General features: G+C 36.0%; 2 protein-coding genes across 4 annotated transcripts; both read left to right on the forward strand.

The window, feature by feature from the left end:
* LOC109718711 (probable protein S-acyltransferase 19) lies at nucleotides 267-10,439 on the forward strand. Of its 3 annotated transcripts, none has more exons than XM_020245089.1 (9): nucleotides 267-738; nucleotides 5,579-5,692; nucleotides 6,155-6,574; nucleotides 7,013-7,081; nucleotides 7,175-7,246; nucleotides 7,528-7,656; nucleotides 7,933-8,013; nucleotides 8,145-8,345; nucleotides 9,114-10,439. In XM_020245089.1, the coding sequence occupies exons 1-9, from the start codon at nucleotides 694-696 to the stop codon at nucleotides 10,038-10,040; spliced, it is 2,058 nt and encodes a 685-aa protein (XP_020100678.1). In that variant the 5' UTR covers nucleotides 267-693; the 3' UTR covers nucleotides 10,041-10,439. The 3 variants fall into 3 exon arrangements, with proteins under 3 accessions (XP_020100678.1, XP_020100679.1, XP_020100677.1); XM_020245088.1 differs by lacking the exon at nucleotides 267-738 and adding an exon at nucleotides 2,838-3,280; XM_020245090.1 differs by lacking the exons at nucleotides 267-738; nucleotides 5,579-5,692 and adding an exon at nucleotides 2,837-3,280.
* On the forward strand, nucleotides 13,152-19,791 carry LOC109718713 (probable gamma-aminobutyrate transaminase 3, mitochondrial). The gene is made up of 19 exons (XM_020245093.1): nucleotides 13,152-13,308; nucleotides 13,912-14,045; nucleotides 14,212-14,296; nucleotides 14,466-14,538; nucleotides 14,878-14,975; nucleotides 15,211-15,303; nucleotides 15,762-15,835; nucleotides 15,958-15,996; nucleotides 16,084-16,172; nucleotides 16,843-16,919; nucleotides 17,007-17,081; nucleotides 17,255-17,302; nucleotides 17,423-17,506; nucleotides 17,583-17,670; nucleotides 18,113-18,191; nucleotides 18,597-18,687; nucleotides 18,778-18,856; nucleotides 18,962-19,077; nucleotides 19,538-19,791. The coding sequence occupies exons 1-19, from the start codon at nucleotides 13,285-13,287 to the stop codon at nucleotides 19,613-19,615; spliced, it is 1,524 nt and encodes a 507-aa protein (XP_020100682.1). The 5' UTR covers nucleotides 13,152-13,284; the 3' UTR covers nucleotides 19,616-19,791.

The raw sequence follows: 20,566 nt of genomic DNA on the forward strand, positions 1-20,566 counted from the left end.
ACATGAAGAGGAAGAGGAAGATGAAGAGGGCAAGGGCAAAATAGTCATTTCATAACTCTATTATTAAAAAATTAATAGTTCTCTAACATATCCAAACTAGATGGACATATTTGAATATATTAGGACTTTTGTAGGAATAATTTATGAAAGTTGAACTTTGTAGGAACATATCTACTATTCAACATGTTTACAGGATCTGTATGAAGTTAACCTTTTTTTTTTTTTTTTTTTTTAGAGAGATATCAAATGCTACACATTGAAACTCACTACAAGAGAGAGGACTCGAATAGTACTAACCCTTCTCTCTCCTCTCTCTCTCTCTCTCTCTCTCTCTCTCTCTCTAAGAAGCCATGGACTGATGATCTAGTACTCTCCTCTCCTCAATTTGGTGCGTACAACACAGCCCAGGAACATCTCTACCCTAACCTAGAGAGGAGAGAGAGAGAGAGAGGGGGGAGAGGAGAGAGAGAGAGTTTTGTAAAACCTAGAGAGAGAGAGAGTGTGGAGAGAGAAGAGGAGGAGGCTATAGGAGAACCACCATTTTGTTCTTTTCCCCTTCACAAACCACTCTCTCCCAAACCCAAAAAGCTCTCACCTTTGGTTGTGTAACCCACCAATCTCTCTCTCTCTCCCCTCCTCCTCCTCCCTTTTGATGCTTCGGATCTGAGGAGATCGCCCATTGGAGGCGAAGCCATGGTGCGGCGCCATGGGTGGCAGCTCCCTGCTCACACCTTTCAGGTTCCTTCCTACTCTCTTTCTCTCTTGATCTCTCTCTCTCTCTCTCTCTCTGTCCCGTGTCCTAATCTTGTGAATGTTGCTGGGTTTCTTTCTGATTTGTTGTATTGTACTTGTTTTTGTTGCTTGTAGACGAGACATGGCTTCAGGAAAAGCCCTAATTTTTACCCTACTAGACGTAAAATTGTCACTTGGGTGATAACAAATTGAACCATTTACTCCCTCTTTCGCTCTAATTTCTCTCTCTATTTTGTTTCCTAATCTTGTGAATGTTGTTGGGTTCCTTTNTGCCATGTGATCTTTAGCTATTTAAACTATATTTTATCTATTTTAATATTCTCATAATTAATTCCTTGGGAACTTGTTAAGTTTGCAAAATAATTCTATTTTTGGTTACTATCTAAATCCATATTTAATTAGCTTTTTAGATTCAAAAGCAGGCCTTCTAATTTAAACTTTTATTTTTGTTGTAAATTATTTGAGAGAATTTAAATGAATAAATAAATATATATATATGTTTTGAGAAAAGTTTTAATGAAAAAAATATTAATGCTTATTGATATAGCTTTATTTAAAAACACATATCCAAAAAGAAAACAAAAATTATGCTTCTTAAATTGAAGAAAAATCCTACAAATATATATATATATATATATATTTTGAATCAACTAAAATCTCATTAAAAATATTTAAAACAAACATAAATCACCAAATCAAAACTCTTAACTTTTAGAAATTTTTAATTCAAAGTATGTTTACTAAGTACAAACAAGAGAAGTGAATGGAAACTCACATTTTAACTAAAGTATATATATCAGGCTTAAATAATCTAAATAGAAAATAATGTCTCTGTCAACTAAATTAGCACTAAATCTTTGGTAATATCAAACCCTTATGTATATATATATGTATAATTTTTTAAGGGTAAATTTCAAATACCACCCCGTAGTTTCGCACATTTTCACTTTAGTACCATATGGTTTAAAATTTTCCATTTTCGTCGGCGTCTTCGTTAACTCTTCGCTAAATCATATACAAAAAACTTCAAATGCCCACCTATAGTTTATCGAATATTCACTTTAGTATCATGTAGTTTATCGAATTTTTAACTTTGCCACTGATTTAACGAAAAAATTAATAAAGGGAAAAATAGAAAGAGAAAAATAAAACCAAAAGATATAAAAATAATATATTTTAAATCACATAGTAATAAGATGAGAAAGCGTGTTTGAAGTTTTTTTCTTTTATTAATCTAAAAACCCTAGCTTATATACCAAAAATTCTCCATGTATAGTAGTACCACATCAAATGCTATACATTTTTTTTGGGTTTCTTTCATACAAGTCCCTGCAAACATGTTGAATAGCAGATATATCCCTGCAAAGTTCAACTTTCATAAGTTATCCCTGCAAAAATCCTAATATATTCAGATATGTCCCTACCGTTAATACCCGTTAGAGAAATCTAGCTAACGACAGTTAAAATCCTTAACCATAGTTAGTTAATAAGGTAGAATGACTTTTTTACCCTTCTTCCTCTTTTCCTTTCTCTTTTTCTTCCTCTTCCTCTCCTGCTTCTTCTTCTTCCTCTTCTTCTTTGCATCCTCATTTTCCTCCTCCTTTTCTCCTCCTCTTTCTTCGTCGTCGTCGTCATTGATGATCCAATTGTCGTCACCGTTGTGGTGCCCACGTGGGCCGTGGTCACGGGCGCCTCCGACGGCATCGGCGGCGCCTTCGCCTTCCGCCTCTTTCTTGTCCTCGTTGGCCGCAACCCCGACAAGCTCCGCAAGGTCGCCGTCGCCATCCGCTCCCACAACATGAAGAGGAAGAGGAAGATGAAGAAGACAAGGGCAAAATAGTCATTTCATAACTCTATTATTAAAAAATTAATAGTTCTCTAACATATCCAAACTAGATGGGCATATTTGAATATATTAGGGCTTTTGTAGGAATAATTTATGAAAGTTGAACTTTGCAAAAATGTATCTACTATTCAACATATTTGCAGGGACCTGTATGAAATTAACTTTTTTTTTCTTTTTTTAAGAGAGATATCAAATGCTACACATTGAAACTCACTACAAGAGAGAGGACTAGAATAGTACTAACCCTTCTCTCTCCTCTCTCTCTCTCTCTCTCTCTCTAAGAAGCCATGGACTGATGATCTAGTACTCTCCTCTCCTCAATTTGGTGCGTACAACACAGCCCAGGAACATCTCAACCCTAACCTAGAGAGGAGAGAGAGAGAGAGAGAGAGAGGGGGGAGAGGAGAGAGAGAGAGTTTTGTAAAACCTAGAGAGAGAGAGAGTGTGGAGAGAGAAGAGGAGGAGGCTATAGGAGAACCACCATTTTGTTCTTTTCCCCTTCACAAACCACTCTCTCCCAAACCCAAAAAGCTCTGACCTTTGGTTGTGTAACCCACCAATCTCTCTCTCTCTCCCCTCCTCCTCCTCCCTTTTGATGCTTCGGATCTGAGGAAATCGCCCATTGGAGGCGAAGCCATGGTGCGGCGCCATGGGTGGCAGCTCCCTGCTCACACCTTTCAGGTTCCTTCCTACTCTCTTTCTCTCTCTCTCTCTCTCTCTCTCTCTCTCTCTCTCTCTCTCTGTCCCGTGTCCTAATCTTGTGAATGTTGCTGGGTTTCTTTCTGATTTGTTGTATTGTACTTGTTTTTGTTGCTTGTAGACGAGACATGGCTTCAGGAAAAGCCCTAATTTTTACCCTACTAGACGTAAAATTGTCACTTAGGTGATAACAAATTGAACCATTTACTCCCTCTTTCGCTCTGGTTTCTCTCTCTATTTTGTTTCCTAATCTTGTGAATGTTGTTGGGTTCCTTTTTGTTTTGTTGTATTTTACTTGATGAGAATTGGCTTCAGAAAAAAGCCCTAATTTTTACCCCACTATATGTAAATTTATCACTTGGGTGATAACAAAATGACCCATTTGCTCTTTCTCTCTCTAGTTTCTCTCTATTTTGTCTCTTAATCTTGTGAATGTTGTTGTGTTCCTTTTTGATTTGTTGTATTTTACTTGTCTTTGGTACTTGTAGATGAGAAACGGCTCCAGAAAAAGCCTAATTTTTGACCCATGTACTCTCTCTCTCTTATTTCTCTTTTTGTATCTTTTTCTCTCTTCTGTTCTACTCTTGGGAATGGTGGGTTTGTTTTGGCTTTGTTGCATTGTACTTGGTTTTGTTACTTGTAGATGAGAAATGCCTTCAGAAAAAGCCCTAAATTTTACCCTCGAATATGTTTCAGATATGTAGATTTGCCATTTTGGGTGATTACAAAATGACCCATTTACTCTCTCTTCTCCTAATCTCGTGAATGTTAGGTTCCTTTTGAGCTTTGTTATCTTCGTACTTGTCTTTGTTGCTTTTGGATGGGAAATGGCTTATGAAAAAGCCCTAATTTTTTCCTCAAGTACGTCTAGGAGACATCGGTTTGTCATCATTTGATTTCAAGATGACCCATTTACTCTTGACTCAGTCTGGAGTCCTAATCTTGTGAATGCTGTGGCTTTCTTTTAGTTGTGTTGTATTGTACTTGTTTTTGTTGCTTGTAGATTATAAACTGCTTCTGAAAAAAGCCCTCCTTGGGTGCTTCTCAATTGACTACAAAATGACCCCGTAACTCTCTCTCAATCTCTCTTGTCATAATCTTGTGACCTTTGAGTGTCTTTTAGCTTTTGTTATATTGTACTTGTTTTTTAGTTACCTGATGATAAGAAATGGCTTCAAAAAAGCCCTCATTTTTGCCCTTTGAGTACATGTAGGTGATATGGATTTGGTTTGGGAATGACCCATTTATGTATTATGCAGATTGGGTTTGTCTATTCCTGGTTTTCGTAGGATGTGGATGAGAATTGGCTTCAGAATAGCTTTAATTTTTAGATTTACTCTTGGGGTTTTAGAACTTTTGTCTTGAAGTCTGTCTGTCTGTCTGTCTCTCTCTCTAGTTTTGAGTTTTTGTAGAAGTTGCATTGATCTTTCCTTTGTGTTCTAATTTGTAGATCTAAAACGTGATTGTATGGACCATTGTCCATTGGATATAGAAATGTTATCAAAAAGGCTTTAGTTCTTAAGTTCTTTTTAAAGTTGGTTTGAACTTTGTGAGTTTACCTTGGACGGCGAAATATCTTCATTGTTTGTTTTTTTTAAGTATACTATTTGTTTGTGTGCTCGCACATCTTGCAGAGCTAATTTCATTTCCTTTATGAGACATTTCACAAGCTGAGGACTATTTAGGTGCATTTCATTATTTCATAGTTGTGATTTGTCCTTTGGAAATCTTCTTCATGATCTGACACCAACTAGAGGTTATGATTTTACCAACTCGAACTTTTGCAAATAAATGTACTATCGTTACTTCTCTTAAAAGGTTATTCATAAAAGTAATGCAAATAGTGAATAAATAACACCCATGTAACCATGCATGCGAGTCAAAAAGATCCAAGGCGCATTTTCCAAACTCAATAATATTCTCTCTTTTAACTTCTTCTCTAGTTTCTTATTTGTGTAATCTTATTGATATCTACCTGTGATATATTTGTTGGTTTACATATTTTAACATGTGTAGTGTCACAAAGCCTTATAATATATCTAACAAGGTCAGCAGAATTTTTATATTCTTCAATTCTTGTTTATTTTTCTACATTTTTTTTTTGATTTGTCGCATATTCTTGCTTATTACCATGTTTTATTCATATGTTTTATATTTACTTTTGTGATGATTAACTGGTTTGTATATTGTCCATTATCATTTGATTATTAGTTTTATCTTTTCGTTCCTTAAGCAATTGGGTAGTGATTTTTCTTTTTTATGCTTCCTTTCATCTGACAGGTGGTTGCTATAACGGTATATTTACTTCTCGTTGTTGCGTTTTATGCCTTCTTTGCCCCCTTTCTGAGAAAGCGTATCATCGAATATGCTGTGATGGCTGTTTATACTCCCGTGGTATGTGCTTACTTCGTCGAGGGAATCTTCAATGTTTTTTATTGGGTTAAAACTTAAAAGTGTATGGAGACTCTCTCAACTATAATCCCCAAACTTTTTTTTTAAATTTTCTTGATCAACATCCATAAACTTTTTGCTTGTTTTGAGTTAATTTTCGTCCATCAAATGAATCGGGATTCGTTTCAACTTAACAGCGACTATATCAAATTTCTGCTTCCATTGACATTCAACTGCTGATAGCTAATTGAGTGGTTTATCTTAACCGGTACCGATTCAACAGATGGAATAAAAGAAAAAACAAGCAAAGTTGAGAAGTTGCCGATTAAAACAAGAATAATGCTAAAGCTGGGGATTCTACTTCAATATGGTCTTTAGCTAAAGGATCACCATACATTTTTTACCTTTTTTAATTTTCACTTGAGAAACTGAAATTACTAATCTATTTTATATCTCTTTTTCCAGGCACTTGCCGTTTTTATCCTTTATGTCCGTTGTACACGTATTAACCCTGCTGATCCTGGAATTATGTCGAAGTTTGACGATGAACTCATTAACGTACCCGCAAACATACCCAAGAGTAATCCTGGATTGCAAGCGATTAATTTACCGGATAAGGACGATACCATAAGCGGAACAAACTCTCCGTCAATAACTTGTAGGAGCTCTTTAGATGGTCGTAATTCTAGAAAAGATTCAGCTGTAGGAGATTTGGTGGTGAATGTTGAAAACGCCCCCCCGAGAAGAAGAAGTTCGTCGCCGTGTTGGATCTTCGGAGGTCTTATTTGCGCAATATTTGTTAAGGAGGACTGCCGGAAAGAGGATGTAGCGGAGGAGCAGGCTGATGGGGAAGATGCTTTATTTTGTACATTGTGCAATGCTGAGGTAATTCACATCATCAAATCTGTTTTTTCTTTTTGGGCTAGGGAGCTAATGAACATGTAGGCATGATTTCCTTTTTCCTGTTTCTTTCCCTCTTTTCCTCTTCAATCCTCGCTGTGTGCGTGCGACGCATGTGTACATATCTTAAGGGTCAAATACTTTCCTTGAGCCTTGAGGGTTTCTCCATTCTTTTTTTTTTGTTATTTCGATTTCCAAATCTGTGATCCTTTTGCCTGTTCAATGAAAAGCTGCATTTAGACGTATTCTCATTTCTGTCAACTCAAAACCATTTCATTTTTTATTCGCCTCGCATATGTTTAAAGCTGAATTTTGCTTTAGCTTCCGATATAATGAATATGTGTAGGCATCTTACTGATATATATAGTTTCATTTTATATTCTTTTTTTGTTACTAGTAGTTATTTATCTTGTCAATTTGCAGGTTCGCAAGTTCAGTAAACATTGCAGAAGCTGTGACAAATGTGTGGATGGATTCGACCATCACTGTCGGGTATATATATATGTTTTAATTTTAATAAAAAGCTCAATTCTATTCTTAGACCATTGTCCAATTTTCATCGTCGAGGTTAATGTTTTGTGGCAGTGGCTTAATAATTGCGTGGGGAGGAGGAATTACATAACTTTTATCGCTCTCATGGCCACTAGTCTCGTCTGGGTTTGTATCATTAAACCATGTCAATTTTCATAATCATTTTCGTTAGTTTCGACTAAAGAGATATTTACATAAATATACCCATGCAAAATTATCTGTTTACGCATATACCTCCTTAAAAATGTATTTTTTGTTGAAGAGGCATATTAAAGAAGGGCATATGTGAACAATTCGGATATTGCAGCTCAGGGGCGTGTACATAAATGCCTCTAACTTTTGCTACCACTTAATCGAATAATGAGTCGAACATAGTTCTAATACTCGCATTTAAAAATATGTGCCAGCTTTTGATTGAATTCGGAGTGGGTATAGCTGTTATTGTGCTGTGCTTCGTCGATAAGAAGGCTATGGAGAGTACTATCGAGGATAAGCTCGGGAATGGCTTTTCTCGCGCTCCGTTCGCAACTGTCGTGGTATGCTTGAAATATTGCCTTCTTTCACTTAAATAAATTACCGTATATTCCAAATTACTTTTGTTGATTTTGTTACTTCGATGGTTCAAAGTGGGTTTTGCATGAACGATTCACTTTTTCTTAATGTCAGAATAGATATCAACCGTGGATGTTCTCGTACATGAAAAGTTATTTTGACCCGATTACTAGAAGTTGCAAAAACTGTAAAACACGGACCGAAAGTTCAAAACCGTAAAGAAGTGGGCTAATTTTCTGAAAATTTTTCCTTTGTTGCAGGCTATATGTACTGCGGTTTCGTTACTGGCTTGTTTTCCGTTAGGCGAGCTCTTCTTCTTCCACATGATATTGATGAGAAAGGTTTGTTCCGAAGAGAGCTCAAACTAAAATGTTGTTCATAATAAACAAAGATTTTTGTGTTTTTTTCTTTACGAAATTTTACATCTTTCTTCTTCAATTTTCAATTTTTTTCTTTTTTAAATAAATCTTAGGGAATTACAACCTACGAGTATGTGGTGGCGATGAGAGCGATGAGCGAGGCACCTCCAGGGTCTCAAGCCGAGGAAGAAGGGCAAAATGTGCTCTACTCTCCGACTAATTCCGCGACGACCGGGTTAAGCGGCGGAAGTTCGCTTGGGCTTCAATACAAAGGTGTTTGGTGCACACCCCCTCGGGTTTTTGTCGACCAACAGGTAAAGGACCGTATTTTTTCTTTATCTTTTCCTTTTTTTTTCTCACAATTTGCGCGAAAATATCCTTGCATGGACTATAATGCCTCTGAGTGGAGCTAAAGAGTAGTTTTAAATTCATTGAGAGTGATTTTAGCCTAAAGTAATGAAAGGGGGGGTGGGGGAACATGGATTAAAGATCAAAATCGTAGAAAATATGGATTTTTTTTTTCAAAAATCCCCTAATATTTGTTCTCCTTTCAAAAATCCCCTAATATTTGTTCTCCTTTCAAAATCCCCTCGACTTTTGGTGTAGCTTCTCTGCTCGAAAAGTAGTGGCCAGGGGTTTGAGAAACAGAAAGTTTGCAGTTTCGAGGTGTGGTGGGAAGTTAAATGAGTTTTTTGAGCTCCAAAAGCAGAAGCTCGAATTTGAATATCCTACTTGTAGCTGTAGTAGGAAGTCGTTGAATAGGTTTCAATGGAAAAAGCTTTAGAGCTTCTTTGAACAGCTTTACTCAAACAGCAGTTCTGTAGCGCCAAACGAGCTCCTTGAGAGAAAATAGCTCGAATTTGAATCTCCTACTTGTAGCTGTAGTAGGAAGTCGTTGAATAGGTTTCAATGGAAAAAGCTTTAGAGCTTCTTTGAACAGCTTTACTCAAACAGCAGTTCTGTAGCGCCAAACGAGCTCCTTGAGAGAAAATTTTGTGCTCTATATCGTTGGCTGGAAATTCATTACACAAAACACAGCTGCTCTCTAACTTGGACCCATTTTTTGGATAAATTTTTGACAGGATGAAGTTATCCCGCATTTGGAACCTGGAATGGTGCCTTCGACCATCGATCCTGATGCCGCTGGGTATTTAGAGAGAGCCAACAAGTCCAAGAAACCCGTCAAAATCAGCGCATGGAAGCTCGCGAAGCTCGACTCAAACGAGGCCATCCGTGCCGCCGCCAAAGCCCGGGCCTCCTCCTCCGTCCTCCGACCCATCGACCCCCGCAGCCGCGGGCACGATCCTGAGAAATACAGCTCGAGCGGCCGAAGCAGCATGAGCATCGAGTACAGCGCGACGAAGGACTCAAGGAGCGAGCTGAAGCTCTCCCCTCCGCAAAACTCCTACCCGCCGAGCGTTACCAGTAGGGACGACTACGAGAGTGGGACGCAGACCGCAAGCAGCTTGAGCAGCCCGGTCCGAATCCCTGAGCCCCCGCTTGCTCGGGCCCCACTTCCCGCTGCCCGAGCCCCGCTCGCTCTCCCGCGACCGGTCGCCAATCGGCCGCCGCCGCCGCCACCGCCGCCGACTGCTCAAGCAGCCAACCCGATGTTTCATCCTACTGCGACAGCTCTAGTTCGGGATAATCGGAGAGCTTCTGTCGTCTGGGATCAAGAAGCCGGCCGTTACGTTTCGGTGGCCGCCCCCGCGGCTTCTCGCCCGATTCGGGCTTCTCAACTTACTACAGGAAACCCTAGCGGAGAGACCGCTAATTACGGAAGGAGGAACAATCCCGCCGCCTCCGCCGCCGCTGCTTCCTCGTTAGGGTTGGGGTTCCCACTCGCGCAGCAGCAGGAGCGGCTGATGTACACTGGGCAGTCGATATTCTTCGGCGGGCCGCTTCTGAATGCTCCGACGGGAGAGAGGGATTCAAACGCCCGGCGCGACTCATTCCCCGTATTCATTCCCGGAACTTACCCGAAGAACCCTCCATCTAACTCCAAGTGATCTCTCTTCGTCCTCTTCTAAGTGCTTTTGTCAGAAGCATCACAGTGCTTCTGCTGCATGGGATCAAAGGCTTGTGAACCGAAATGCCAAGTGCGAGATGAGACCCGCTTCTGGAGTTGGGAAAAGCACTTCTGCAGCTGTGAGGCGCGGCGATCTTTGCTTCTTCGGCGGCTGTTCAGAGATTTTAAACTCTCTCTTAGAGGATGAAATTGTAGTTTCAGTCGACAACATTTTCGCTTCGTTCCGATGTAAATCTTTTCCTTTCGCACGACCGGTTATACTGATCAAATTTAATTTAGTTACCGTCTTATCGAGAGATTTAACTTTTTTTTTGTTTTTGTTTAACCTTGTTAATTTCTCTTTGAAGTGTTGAGGTTAACAAATTTAGTAATTTTTATTCAGATGTTGTTGCTTAACAGGTGCAGGTAAAGCCAGAAAATAAGGTGGTAATAAAATGGGGGCTAATTACACTTTTGTCCTTGAATTTGGAGGTTCCTGACACTTTGATCTTTTAAGTTTTAATTTGTGATAATTTTGGGCTTGAATTTTTATTGATTGTTGCAATTAAGTTCTACAATTTCATTAAGTTGATCGAACGATGATGTGTCGCTGATGTGCCAGTGCTGTCGATGACGTGATAATAACTAAGATGTTATATTATTAGTATATCTGCGACACATTAGTATTTAATCAACTTAATTAGATTGTGAGATTCGTAAAAATCTGTATAATTTGAGATTAGAAATTTTTTCAAATTAAAATTTGAGAATAAAAGTGTCACACGCTCCCAAATTTGAGGACCAAAAATATATATATAATTTAGCCCAAAATGGGATATAAGTTGAAGTGTTGTTACAATATTCTGCAAATTTTGAAAATTTTATTAACTTTTTATGAACTAAAATATTCACTATTATATTATATAATATATATTTTTATCTTTTATCATTAGTAAGGCAAATGATGGAGGATAAAATAAAATGATTACACATGAATTATAGAGTTAGGCTGGTATACTATCGGTAGCATGGAGGCTTCCGTGCTACCAAGTTGTTTTTAATAATGCAGCTTCCAAATCGACGGTCGGCTTCGTTAGATTTGATCTACACTATTAAAAGTATTTGAAAATTAAATTTTATAATTTTTCAACATCGTTTGGCTAGTGATCAAAATGTCTCAATATTGACAATTTGAATGGTTGATGTGATGCACTTGTGAATTTAACGGTATAAAACAATTCAAATCTGATGAAATTTTTATAGAAAATTATTTTAACTATTTAGAGTAAGATCAGCACCTTTGATTTTAAATTCAAGTATTTTTTCATCATTTTTTATGAGATTTTTATTTTCAGCCGTTCATTTTTAGATTACTCGTTTGATAGGTAAATGATGTTGAAAAATTATAAAATTTAGTTCCAAATACTTTTAATAGTGTAGTTCAAGTCTAACAGAGCCGATCGTCGATTTGGAAGACGCATCATCGAAAACAATTTGATAGCACAGAGGCCTCCGTGCTACTGATAGTATATCCGCGTAGCTCTGAATTATATATTTTTTCTATATTATTTTGAGCTATAAGCAGTGGCTATTATTTCTGATTTTATTTTGTCAGAGGAATCTATCCACTATTTGACAGGTTCCCTAATTCCTTGGAAAGTGGTATTAGTATATCTATTTTCAAAAAGAAGCAAATTATTTAAATGTTATTAAATTTGTTTGAATTTAATCAGTGAATAATAAGAATATATTTGATATATTTATTTCTGGGTATCAATTCTTTGTTGGAAAATTATTTCTTAGCAATAATTTTACTGTTAAAAAAAATTTCAATTGTGAACAGTAACTAGTGACCAGGTTCATTGTATCTTCAAGCATTCCAAAACCAACCCTAATGTTGATTTACAAATTATGATGCAGCTAAGAGAACAGTTATAAGTTAAAATTTTTTATTTTTTTATTTTTAAGATTATTATTATTTTGTTAATTTATTTTAGGGTTATTTTTTAATATTTCTTTAGGTAATTTTTTATATGGAATGAGTTTCTAAAAATTAGGGGATATAGATTTAGAGGTTTTAAATTAGATTTAAATATATTTGTACTAGAAAATTTATTAGAATTAAGTTATCTGATTAGGAATAGTATTATGATATGATTTATTATAGATAGGCTTGATATTTATTGTAAAAAGAAAGTTTTGGTATTTATTGGTATTTTCAGCCTACATCAAAGTGACAAAAAGTTTAATATTTGATATCCGAGACCCCAAATTTAAACTGTGATTGTTTTGCATTTTAGACTCAATTCATTTTAAAAATTGAACAAAGCGATGGCATATTACCACTCTCTCAAAAACAATAATATCTCAACCAATGGAAATTTTTTTTTTTAAAAAGTTAGCATACAATTATTATAGTGTATATATATATATATATATACTATTATTATGTTCCAACATTTATATAGTATAATATTTAGAGTGAGGCTACTATCCTTCTGGAAGCACGGAGCCTTCCGTGCTTTCAGGTTGTTTTCGATGTTGCGACTTTCAAATCGTCGATTGACTCCGTTAAATTTAATTTAGAGTATTTGAAATACCTAGAAAATAAATTATGCGATTTTTGAATATTATTTGCTTAGCGAACGAAGGGGCTCAAAATCAACGGCTGAAAATAAAAATCTTACAAAACTTGATAATATGACATTAAAATTTTAGATCAAAGATATTGATCTTATTTTATATAGTATAAAGAATTTTTTATCAAAATTTTACATGATTTGAATATTTCTACACCGTTAAACTCGCAAACGGCTCACTACGGTCATTAAAATTATTTATTTTGAGCCCCTTCGATCACTGGGCAAATGGTATCGAAAAATTATAAAATTTATTTTCTAGATACTTCAAATACGCTAGATCAAGTTTAACGGAGCCGATCGACGATTCGAAAGTCGCAACATAAAAAATGATCTGAAAATACAGAAGGTTCCGTGCTTCCAAAAGTATAGTAACCTCAGTCTAATATTTATATTTATTTATTTATTTTATATATACCCAATTAGGTGGAGTTTTCCTTAAAAAACATCTCTTTCCATTCCTCTTTTACTTTAATCCTGACTCACTCACTCTCTCTCTCTCTCTCTCTCTCTCTCTCTCTCTTCATCTACGTTTCTCCTCTCCTTCTCTAAAGGAACCAAAAAGATTTTTTTAATTAATTTTTGTATTTTTAATACCGCTTGAAGATGCTAACCAGGGCCTCCATGAAGGTTTCATTTCCATCTCTTGTCTTTTTTTTTCAAATTTTTTTTTTCTGTATAAAATGAAGTAGTTTTTTGAACCCATTTTGGGCCACCACGCATATGATGATGAAATTTTTATGGTGTTGATTGTATTTGGGGCGTTAAACAATTTGATTACATTTTCCATCTTATTTTAGTTCACAGGTGTATTCTATTTACCCAAAATGAGTTTTTTTTTTTTTTTTTTTTTTTTTGCCTTTTTTTGGATATAATTTTGGTATGTTTAGATCAAAATTCTGAATTATCTGATTTGGTAGCAGGATTTTTGGCCAAGATTCTACCTTTTATCTTTTCCTTGCTTGTTTCAGATCACATTAGAGTTAGTAGGTGGGAAATGGAAATGCATGATAACATGCACATGTGTATACTTCTTATTAAATGAATTTAGAGGCTAATACTTATGTGTTGTTGATTCTAATCCATAATTGTTCAAAAGTTTTTGATTAATTCAGTTTCAATCTCTCTAGGACCTAATTTGTATCACAAATTCCAATTTTTTTCCTTAAATTTTCACACAACTTTAAATTATGCATAAAATTCCACCTTTTTTTTTGTTTTTTTCTTCAACAGGCTAGAAATGTTATGAGGCATGTTGCAAGTGTCAGTGGATTGCAGAAACATATGCCTCGATGCGCTTTTACTTCATCCATGAGACCGATGAGTTCTGAGGCTTCTCTTCGAGCTGCGCCACCGGAAGAGAAAGGGTAAAAAAAGATTTTCAATGTGTCAAAAAGTTTGCTATATATGACTTTGGGGGTTTTGCAGAAACAATCCCTTTCCTTTTCGACTTTGTAGCTCTGTAATCTGTTACTACCGTTAAATTATTTGGCGATAAAATGTTTTGTGGTGTGATTCAATCATTGTTCTTAGGTTTAAGGGGCATGACATGTTAGCACCTTTCACTGCCGGATGGCAAAGCTCGGACATACACCCGCTAATCATCGAAAAATCAGAGGTAGTAAGTGAGCATTTCGCTTTAGTCTACGGTAGTTTCAAGATCTGATAAAGATTCGTAGTTCCTATAATTTTAGCCATCATTTTACAAATTAAGCCTTCTTTTTATTATGCTGTTATATTCCTGTTTTATGCCTGCGTAATAATTAGTTATGTGGTGAATGTCACAGGGTTCTTACGTTTATGATATCAACGGGAAGAAGTATCTAGATGCGTTGGCCGGACTATGGTCCACGGCTTTAGGTACCGAAAAACTGCTTCTAATTTAAACTCAATTGTTCACTGCATTTTCGAGACCATCATACAATTTCATGTAACGCGGGAACTGTAACAGCTAATTGCAAAATCTGAATGTTATTACACTTGAAATTGCAATTTCGTGCAAAAAACTGCAAATAGATGCTTGCAGGGGCCTTAAATTTTTGTGTTCTTAGTACGTACAAGCATATTTAACTTATTTCTTTCTTTTCTAGTATCTGGTAGATAATGTTTCGAAACCAAGAAAAGTTTCATTATTAGTATGGTGGACTATTCGGAACAATTTATGTTTTTATTTTGCTTTTAAGTTTTAACAATTTTCAGGTGGAAATGAGCCTCGGCTTATCAAGGCCGCAACCGACCAACTGAACAAATTGCCGTTTTACCATTCCTTCTGGAATCGAACAACGAAGCCCTCGCTGGTATGTATTAGCCCTTAAAAAGTTTTATGTCTTTTTATTTGCTCATTTTACCATCGTATTTTCGTTACATTGCTTATTCATATTAGAACAGTTTTTTGGTCTGTAAATATTTGAACTTGGAGTCCATACTATGTTATAGTTTGATCAAGTTTTGTTCCCAATCTCCTTTTATTTGTTGGTTTATAATGCTGGTGAGCAATTTCGCCAACTCTTTTGAAGATGTATGTTTGTGCAGGATCTTGCAAAAGAGATTCTCGAGTTTTTCACAGCAAGAAAAATGGGAAAAGTCTTCTTCACCAACAGTGGCTCCGAAGCCAACGATTCGCAGGTTTGTTTGTCTGCTCCTCGCGAAACTACTGCAGCGACTGTTCGCTTACGTACTATTTTTTTCACAAATACAATATTACAATCTAATAGCTTTCCTTGGAGATGTAACTCTTTAATTTGTAATCGTTCATTGCTTTAGTTCGAATATAGATAGTATGACTACACTAGTTAAGTTTTTTGAAAAACTATATCGAAATTTCGACGTTTACATATTAAACGTTATGAAGAGGCCTGATAAAAGCTTAAGCTTTTGGGGAACGAACTTACCTTTTTATTTAGTTTTCATCCATTACAAGTTTTATGTATTTATTATAGAGTTGAATGTGATCTTTCTTTTACATGTCTTCACCTTTATCCGTTCGGAATTAATGTTAATATCTTCTCTAATCCACATTAATAAGAAATTTCAATCAAGATCATTACTTAGATGTTCGCAGATTTATTTTTCTCTCTTTTCAGGTAAAGCTTGTTTGGTACTATAACAATGCGCTGGGGAGGCCGAACAAGAAGAAATTCATAGCTCGATCGAAGTCGTGAGTTTTTAGCTTATTCGCTTGCGCCCGTCCGTTCCTCACCGCACTTCAAAATTTTCGATGATCTTTTGAATAGCCTATTCTTTTGCCCCTATAATTTTTCGTTTTCTATGCTTCGGCAGGTATCACGGATCGACATTAATAGCGGCTAGCCTTTCCGGGTAAGTCGAATACGGCGCATTTCCAAGCTCATTTGAATTGCTTTATTCAATTTAAAACAATTCGACTTGAATTTGTTGAATTTTCAGTCTCCCTGCTCTGCACCAAAAGTTCGATCTACCTGCGCCGTTTGTGTTGCACACGGATTGCCCTCACTATTGGCGCTTCCATCTCCCCGGTACTCATTTAGTTTGATCCATTTTATATTCTTCTTTTTTTTAAAAAAAAATAGTCCAAAATTTTCATTTTTTCAACTGTAAGGAAAATTTTAAAATAATATAGTTATTTTGTCCTTTGACTTTTAGTGAATGGATGCATGAATGTGAAAGGATGTGACTTTTTATTTGATCATAATTATCATTTAGATGTATGACCCGTTCGTGGTCTATATGCCTATAGTGCTGATTGCTGAAGTACATATGAAAAGTTCAAGTCTCCATTCATAATAATTTCATTTTTGTTTCGTATTCTCTTTCTTTTTGATAACTTAATCGAGTGAATGCTCAAAGGTTCGACTTCGTATGTGCAAACGTTGTTGGATTTTATACTTCATTATATTCTGGGAGGCTATTCGTTGACCCAGTGTACGCCAAATTGCCTGAACAGCGGGGACGGATTAAGCCTTAAGGAGAGTGACTTTGCTACACGCCTTGAAGCCTTTTTCATTTTTCTACTTCATATACTTTTTAAGATTTTTGATACAGCAACAACTTGGGTCAAACACTCTTTTCATGGATTTAGAACATCATTACAAAATCGAAAAATTTAGTTTCCGCAATATGCCCTACATTGTGTTCATGATCTGTTTCCTAAAATTTAGAATTATATTTACTCTTAAATACTTTTAGGCGAGACGGAGGAGGAATTCTCGACCAGATTAGTGAACAATTTGGAGAACCTTATTCTCAAAGAAGGACCTGAGACGGTATTTTATCTTATTCTATATTTTTTTCTCAAAAAATTTCAGAGATTTTGTAACACGCAGAAAAATGATTCAGTGGTTGTTCTTCAGATTGCTGCTTTTATCGCCGAACCCGTTATCGGTGCAGGCGGAGTTATCCTTCCTCCAAAGACGTATTTCGACAAGGTGATTATCATAAAATTTATCGACCCATTATTCGATGTAAATTCTCGTCGTAATTGTCGATGGTTGTATCAAATATGCATGAATTATTAGCTAATATACACATAAATTTAATCATACATGCAATTTTACTTCACAAGGTATAGTTTTTTTATTCTTTTTTCCTGATTTCGCAGGTTCAAGCTGTTCTAAAGAAGTATGATATTCTTTTTGTCGCAGATGAGGTACTTAATTTTCTCATTTTAACTTTATAACACACACACACACACACACACACACACACACACACACACAAAAGTGTACAAGTACTGACATTTTTTTTGTATATATATATATATTGTAAGGTTATTACTGCTTTTGGAAGATTAGGGATGATGTTCGGGTGCGACAAATACGACATTCGACCTGATCTTGTTTCTATAGCCAAAGTGAGTCCTTTTACTTTTGGTCAATTAATGCATAATATTAGCGAAACTTTTCAATTTTATCTTTGTTATATTTTAGGCTCTTTCATCTGCGTATTTGCCCATCGGCGCAATTCTCGTTAGCCCGGAAATATCAGAAGTAATACATTCTCAGAGCAGTAAACTTGGTAAGCATGTAAAATCCCCTGCACCATGCATTGTTATGTCGCAAAAGCGTGTTTCGACACCCCTTAACTTTAGCTCATTTGAATTAGGTCTCGGTACTTATTTTTTTCATTTTATTTCTTATTTTCTTTGGATTTTGAATCCCTAATTCGACATGCTGCGTGATTTCATAAGATTCCCCAGAAAATATACTAGAAAAGAGTTTTTTGACTGGAAGAGTATTTTCCGTCTGTTCGGTTCCTTTGAAAACGTAGTTTTCCTGAAGAAGTTTTTCTCCAGATTTCATGGAAAAGTAGTGTTTTCGTTTTCCAAACATTTTATCTGGAAAGCGAAAACTATGGAAAAGGTTATTTTCTGTGCGAAACATTTTTTTTTTCCTTGGAAAACAGTTTTCCATACTTTTGCAAGTTCGAATTCTCAAACTATCAAATCGCATTATCGCAGGATCGTTCGCTCACGGATTCACATACTCCGGTCACCCTGCGCCTTGTGCTGTTGCTTTGGAGACTCTTAAGATTTATAAGTAAATCCTTTTACTCTTCATTTTCGTGACTTTTCGGTAACAAATTATTTCGATAAAAAGAGTGTTAGTTTTGTGCACTACGAACTTGAAATAAGCATGATTCCCTCCATATTTTTATGAGTTTCTCATTTTGGTCCCGTAACCAATCCTCTGTTGTACTCGCAACATGCGTAGTCCACAAAGCCGCATACGTTGTTGTGAGCTGCGGCCAATTTGGGCGTAGTTCCAACTGCGGCAGTTGAGTCTTCTTATGCAGTTCCTACTACAACAGTTGAATTCAAATGCATCAAACCGAGCAGCGAATTTAGATCTGCACGCAATTGCAACTACAGCGCAGTTGCAACTGCGCGCAACCGAACCTCTACTATTTGATGAATCTTAACAAAAATTAAACATGATTTTTAGGGAGAGAAATATCCTTGAACATGTAAATGCTATTGCGCCGAAATTCCAAGAGGGCATTAGACAATTCTCATCAAGTCCCATAATTGGAGAGGTAATTTTCAATTTTTTTTCTTTTCACTTATCAACTATAATTATTATTATTTTTTCCAAATTATATAAATAATGGTTATTTTTCACACAGATACGCGGGGAAGGGTTGGTTCTCGGGACCGAGTTTACCGACAACAAGTCTCCGAATGATACATTTCCTCCGGAATGGGGTTATTACTCCGATTTTTGTTTTTTTTTTTAAATGAACTTTGAGAAAATAATTATGGATAGCTTTATATTGAAATAATTATGCAAATGACTAAAAATTGTTTTAGGGGTCGGTTCGATATTCGGGTCGGAGTGTGAGAAGCACGGGTTATTGATTCGGGTCGCGGGTGATAGCATAATGATGTCTCCACCACTGATAATTTCTCCAAATGAAGTAGACGAGGTATTATGATTTATGATGTAGAGTTCAACGTGCTTGTGATTTTTCAACCGTCAGATTGCCTCAAGATCTGTGTAGCACTCGTAAAGGATGCACGGATCTTGAGGCGGTCCGACAGTTAAAAAGTCACAAGCACATGCTTCTGTACTTTTAAAAGCATAGGAGCTCAACTCTTATGATGTATATAATTTTTGTGTCATTCTTATTATTATAATTATTTTTTGCCTCTCAAAAGTTTGAAACCATTTCGTATCGCCCCTCGAAAGTTTGAAATATTATGATATGCTCCTGTAAAAATACAAGTAGTTTTTTAAATGCTCTTTTCGGAGGATATTTCTGAGTACCACAAACACATTATAAGGGGATTTTTTTTTTTTTTTTTTTGAGAGGCAAAAAATAATTAGTTTGAACATTCAAATTTAAATTTTTTAAAATTTTGAAACTTTTCTTTTTGATGTTTCAGTTGATAAGCAAATACGGAGAAGCCCTGAAGAGCACAGAGGAAAGAGTTGCTCAGCTGAAATCTCAGGAGAAAATTTGAAGCAAAAAAATTTAACTTCTCTTTCGAGTTGTCGAATTCGCGAATGCATGTACACAAATAATTTGACTTGTTTTAGTTGCTAATAAATGGATTAGCGAAAAATTGTTCTTGGGCTCGAGAAAAAGATCATTGTTATGAATTTATCTATCTTAAAGATCCCTTTTTTATTCTCTCAATTTGGGTTCATTATCTCTAGTGTTTAAGCTAATCAATTTGTTTTGGAATGATTTTTTTCTTTTTTTTTTCTCTTTTCTTTTGCGATCGATAATTTATTTTATTTATGAAAATAACTTGGAGGTCAAATATGATTAATATTGACATATAAATATTGAATATGATCTTAATTTTTTTATGCGCTATCTTTTCTGGTTAGTTATTATTGATAAACTATGTGCATTGAATTTGGTCAGAGGTGCTGATATAGTAAACGTGGACCAGATACTAAACCGACAAACGGGGCCCGTTGGACGATCCGTGGATGGGTCATCAGTTCCGCGGATCATTTGGGTATGGGTAGAATTTATCCGTACCCGCTCGCCGGCGGGCTGGCGGGTTACTTGCAAGGTGCTCTTTTTTTTTATTTTTTATTCTTATACTTTTCAAATACTATATATAGAGTCCGGCTGGAATACTATCGATAGAACCAAGCGTTTGGTGCTATCAAGTTTCTACTGTTAGATTTAACTCTTTGACTATTTTCACCTGCTAGACTATAGTATTAAATCAATAACTCACTCAATCCTAAGGGCCCACATCTCTCTCTCTCTCTCTCTCTCTCTCTCTCTCTATATATATATATATATATAGAATTAGGCTGGAATACTATTAATAGTAAAACGCTCTTTTTGCTATCAAATTTTTAACCCTTGAATAAAAATTGTAAGGTCGGGATGATATAAGTCGGTTAGAGTTGAGTGGTCCCCCTAGGGTTGAGTGGTCCCCACTAGGTTA

The sequence above is a fragment of the Ananas comosus genome, linkage group 12 (assembly GCF_001540865.1).
Source record: "Ananas comosus cultivar F153 linkage group 12, ASM154086v1, whole genome shotgun sequence".
Classification (NCBI taxonomy): domain Eukaryota; kingdom Viridiplantae; phylum Streptophyta; class Magnoliopsida; order Poales; family Bromeliaceae; genus Ananas; species Ananas comosus.

Coding starts and splice junctions, on each gene's coding strand:
- LOC109718711 (XM_020245089.1), top strand. CDS start 694: ATGGTGCGGCGCCATGGGTGGCAGCTCCCTGCTCACACCTTTCAG. Junction 739..5,578: donor TCCCTGCTCACACCTTTCAG/GTTCCTTCCTAC, acceptor TTCATCTGACAG/GTGGTTGCTATAACGGTATA. Junction 7,657..7,932: donor CTCCGTTCGCAACTGTCGTG/GTATGCTTGAAA, acceptor CCTTTGTTGCAG/GCTATATGTACTGCGGTTTC.
- LOC109718713 (XM_020245093.1), top strand. CDS start 13,285: ATGCTAACCAGGGCCTCCATGAAG. Junction 17,082..17,254: donor CAAAGACGTATTTCGACAAG/GTGATTATCATA, acceptor CTGATTTCGCAG/GTTCAAGCTGTTCTAAAGAA. Junction 18,192..18,596: donor GAGACTCTTAAGATTTATAA/GTAAATCCTTTT, acceptor CATGATTTTTAG/GGAGAGAAATATCCTTGAAC.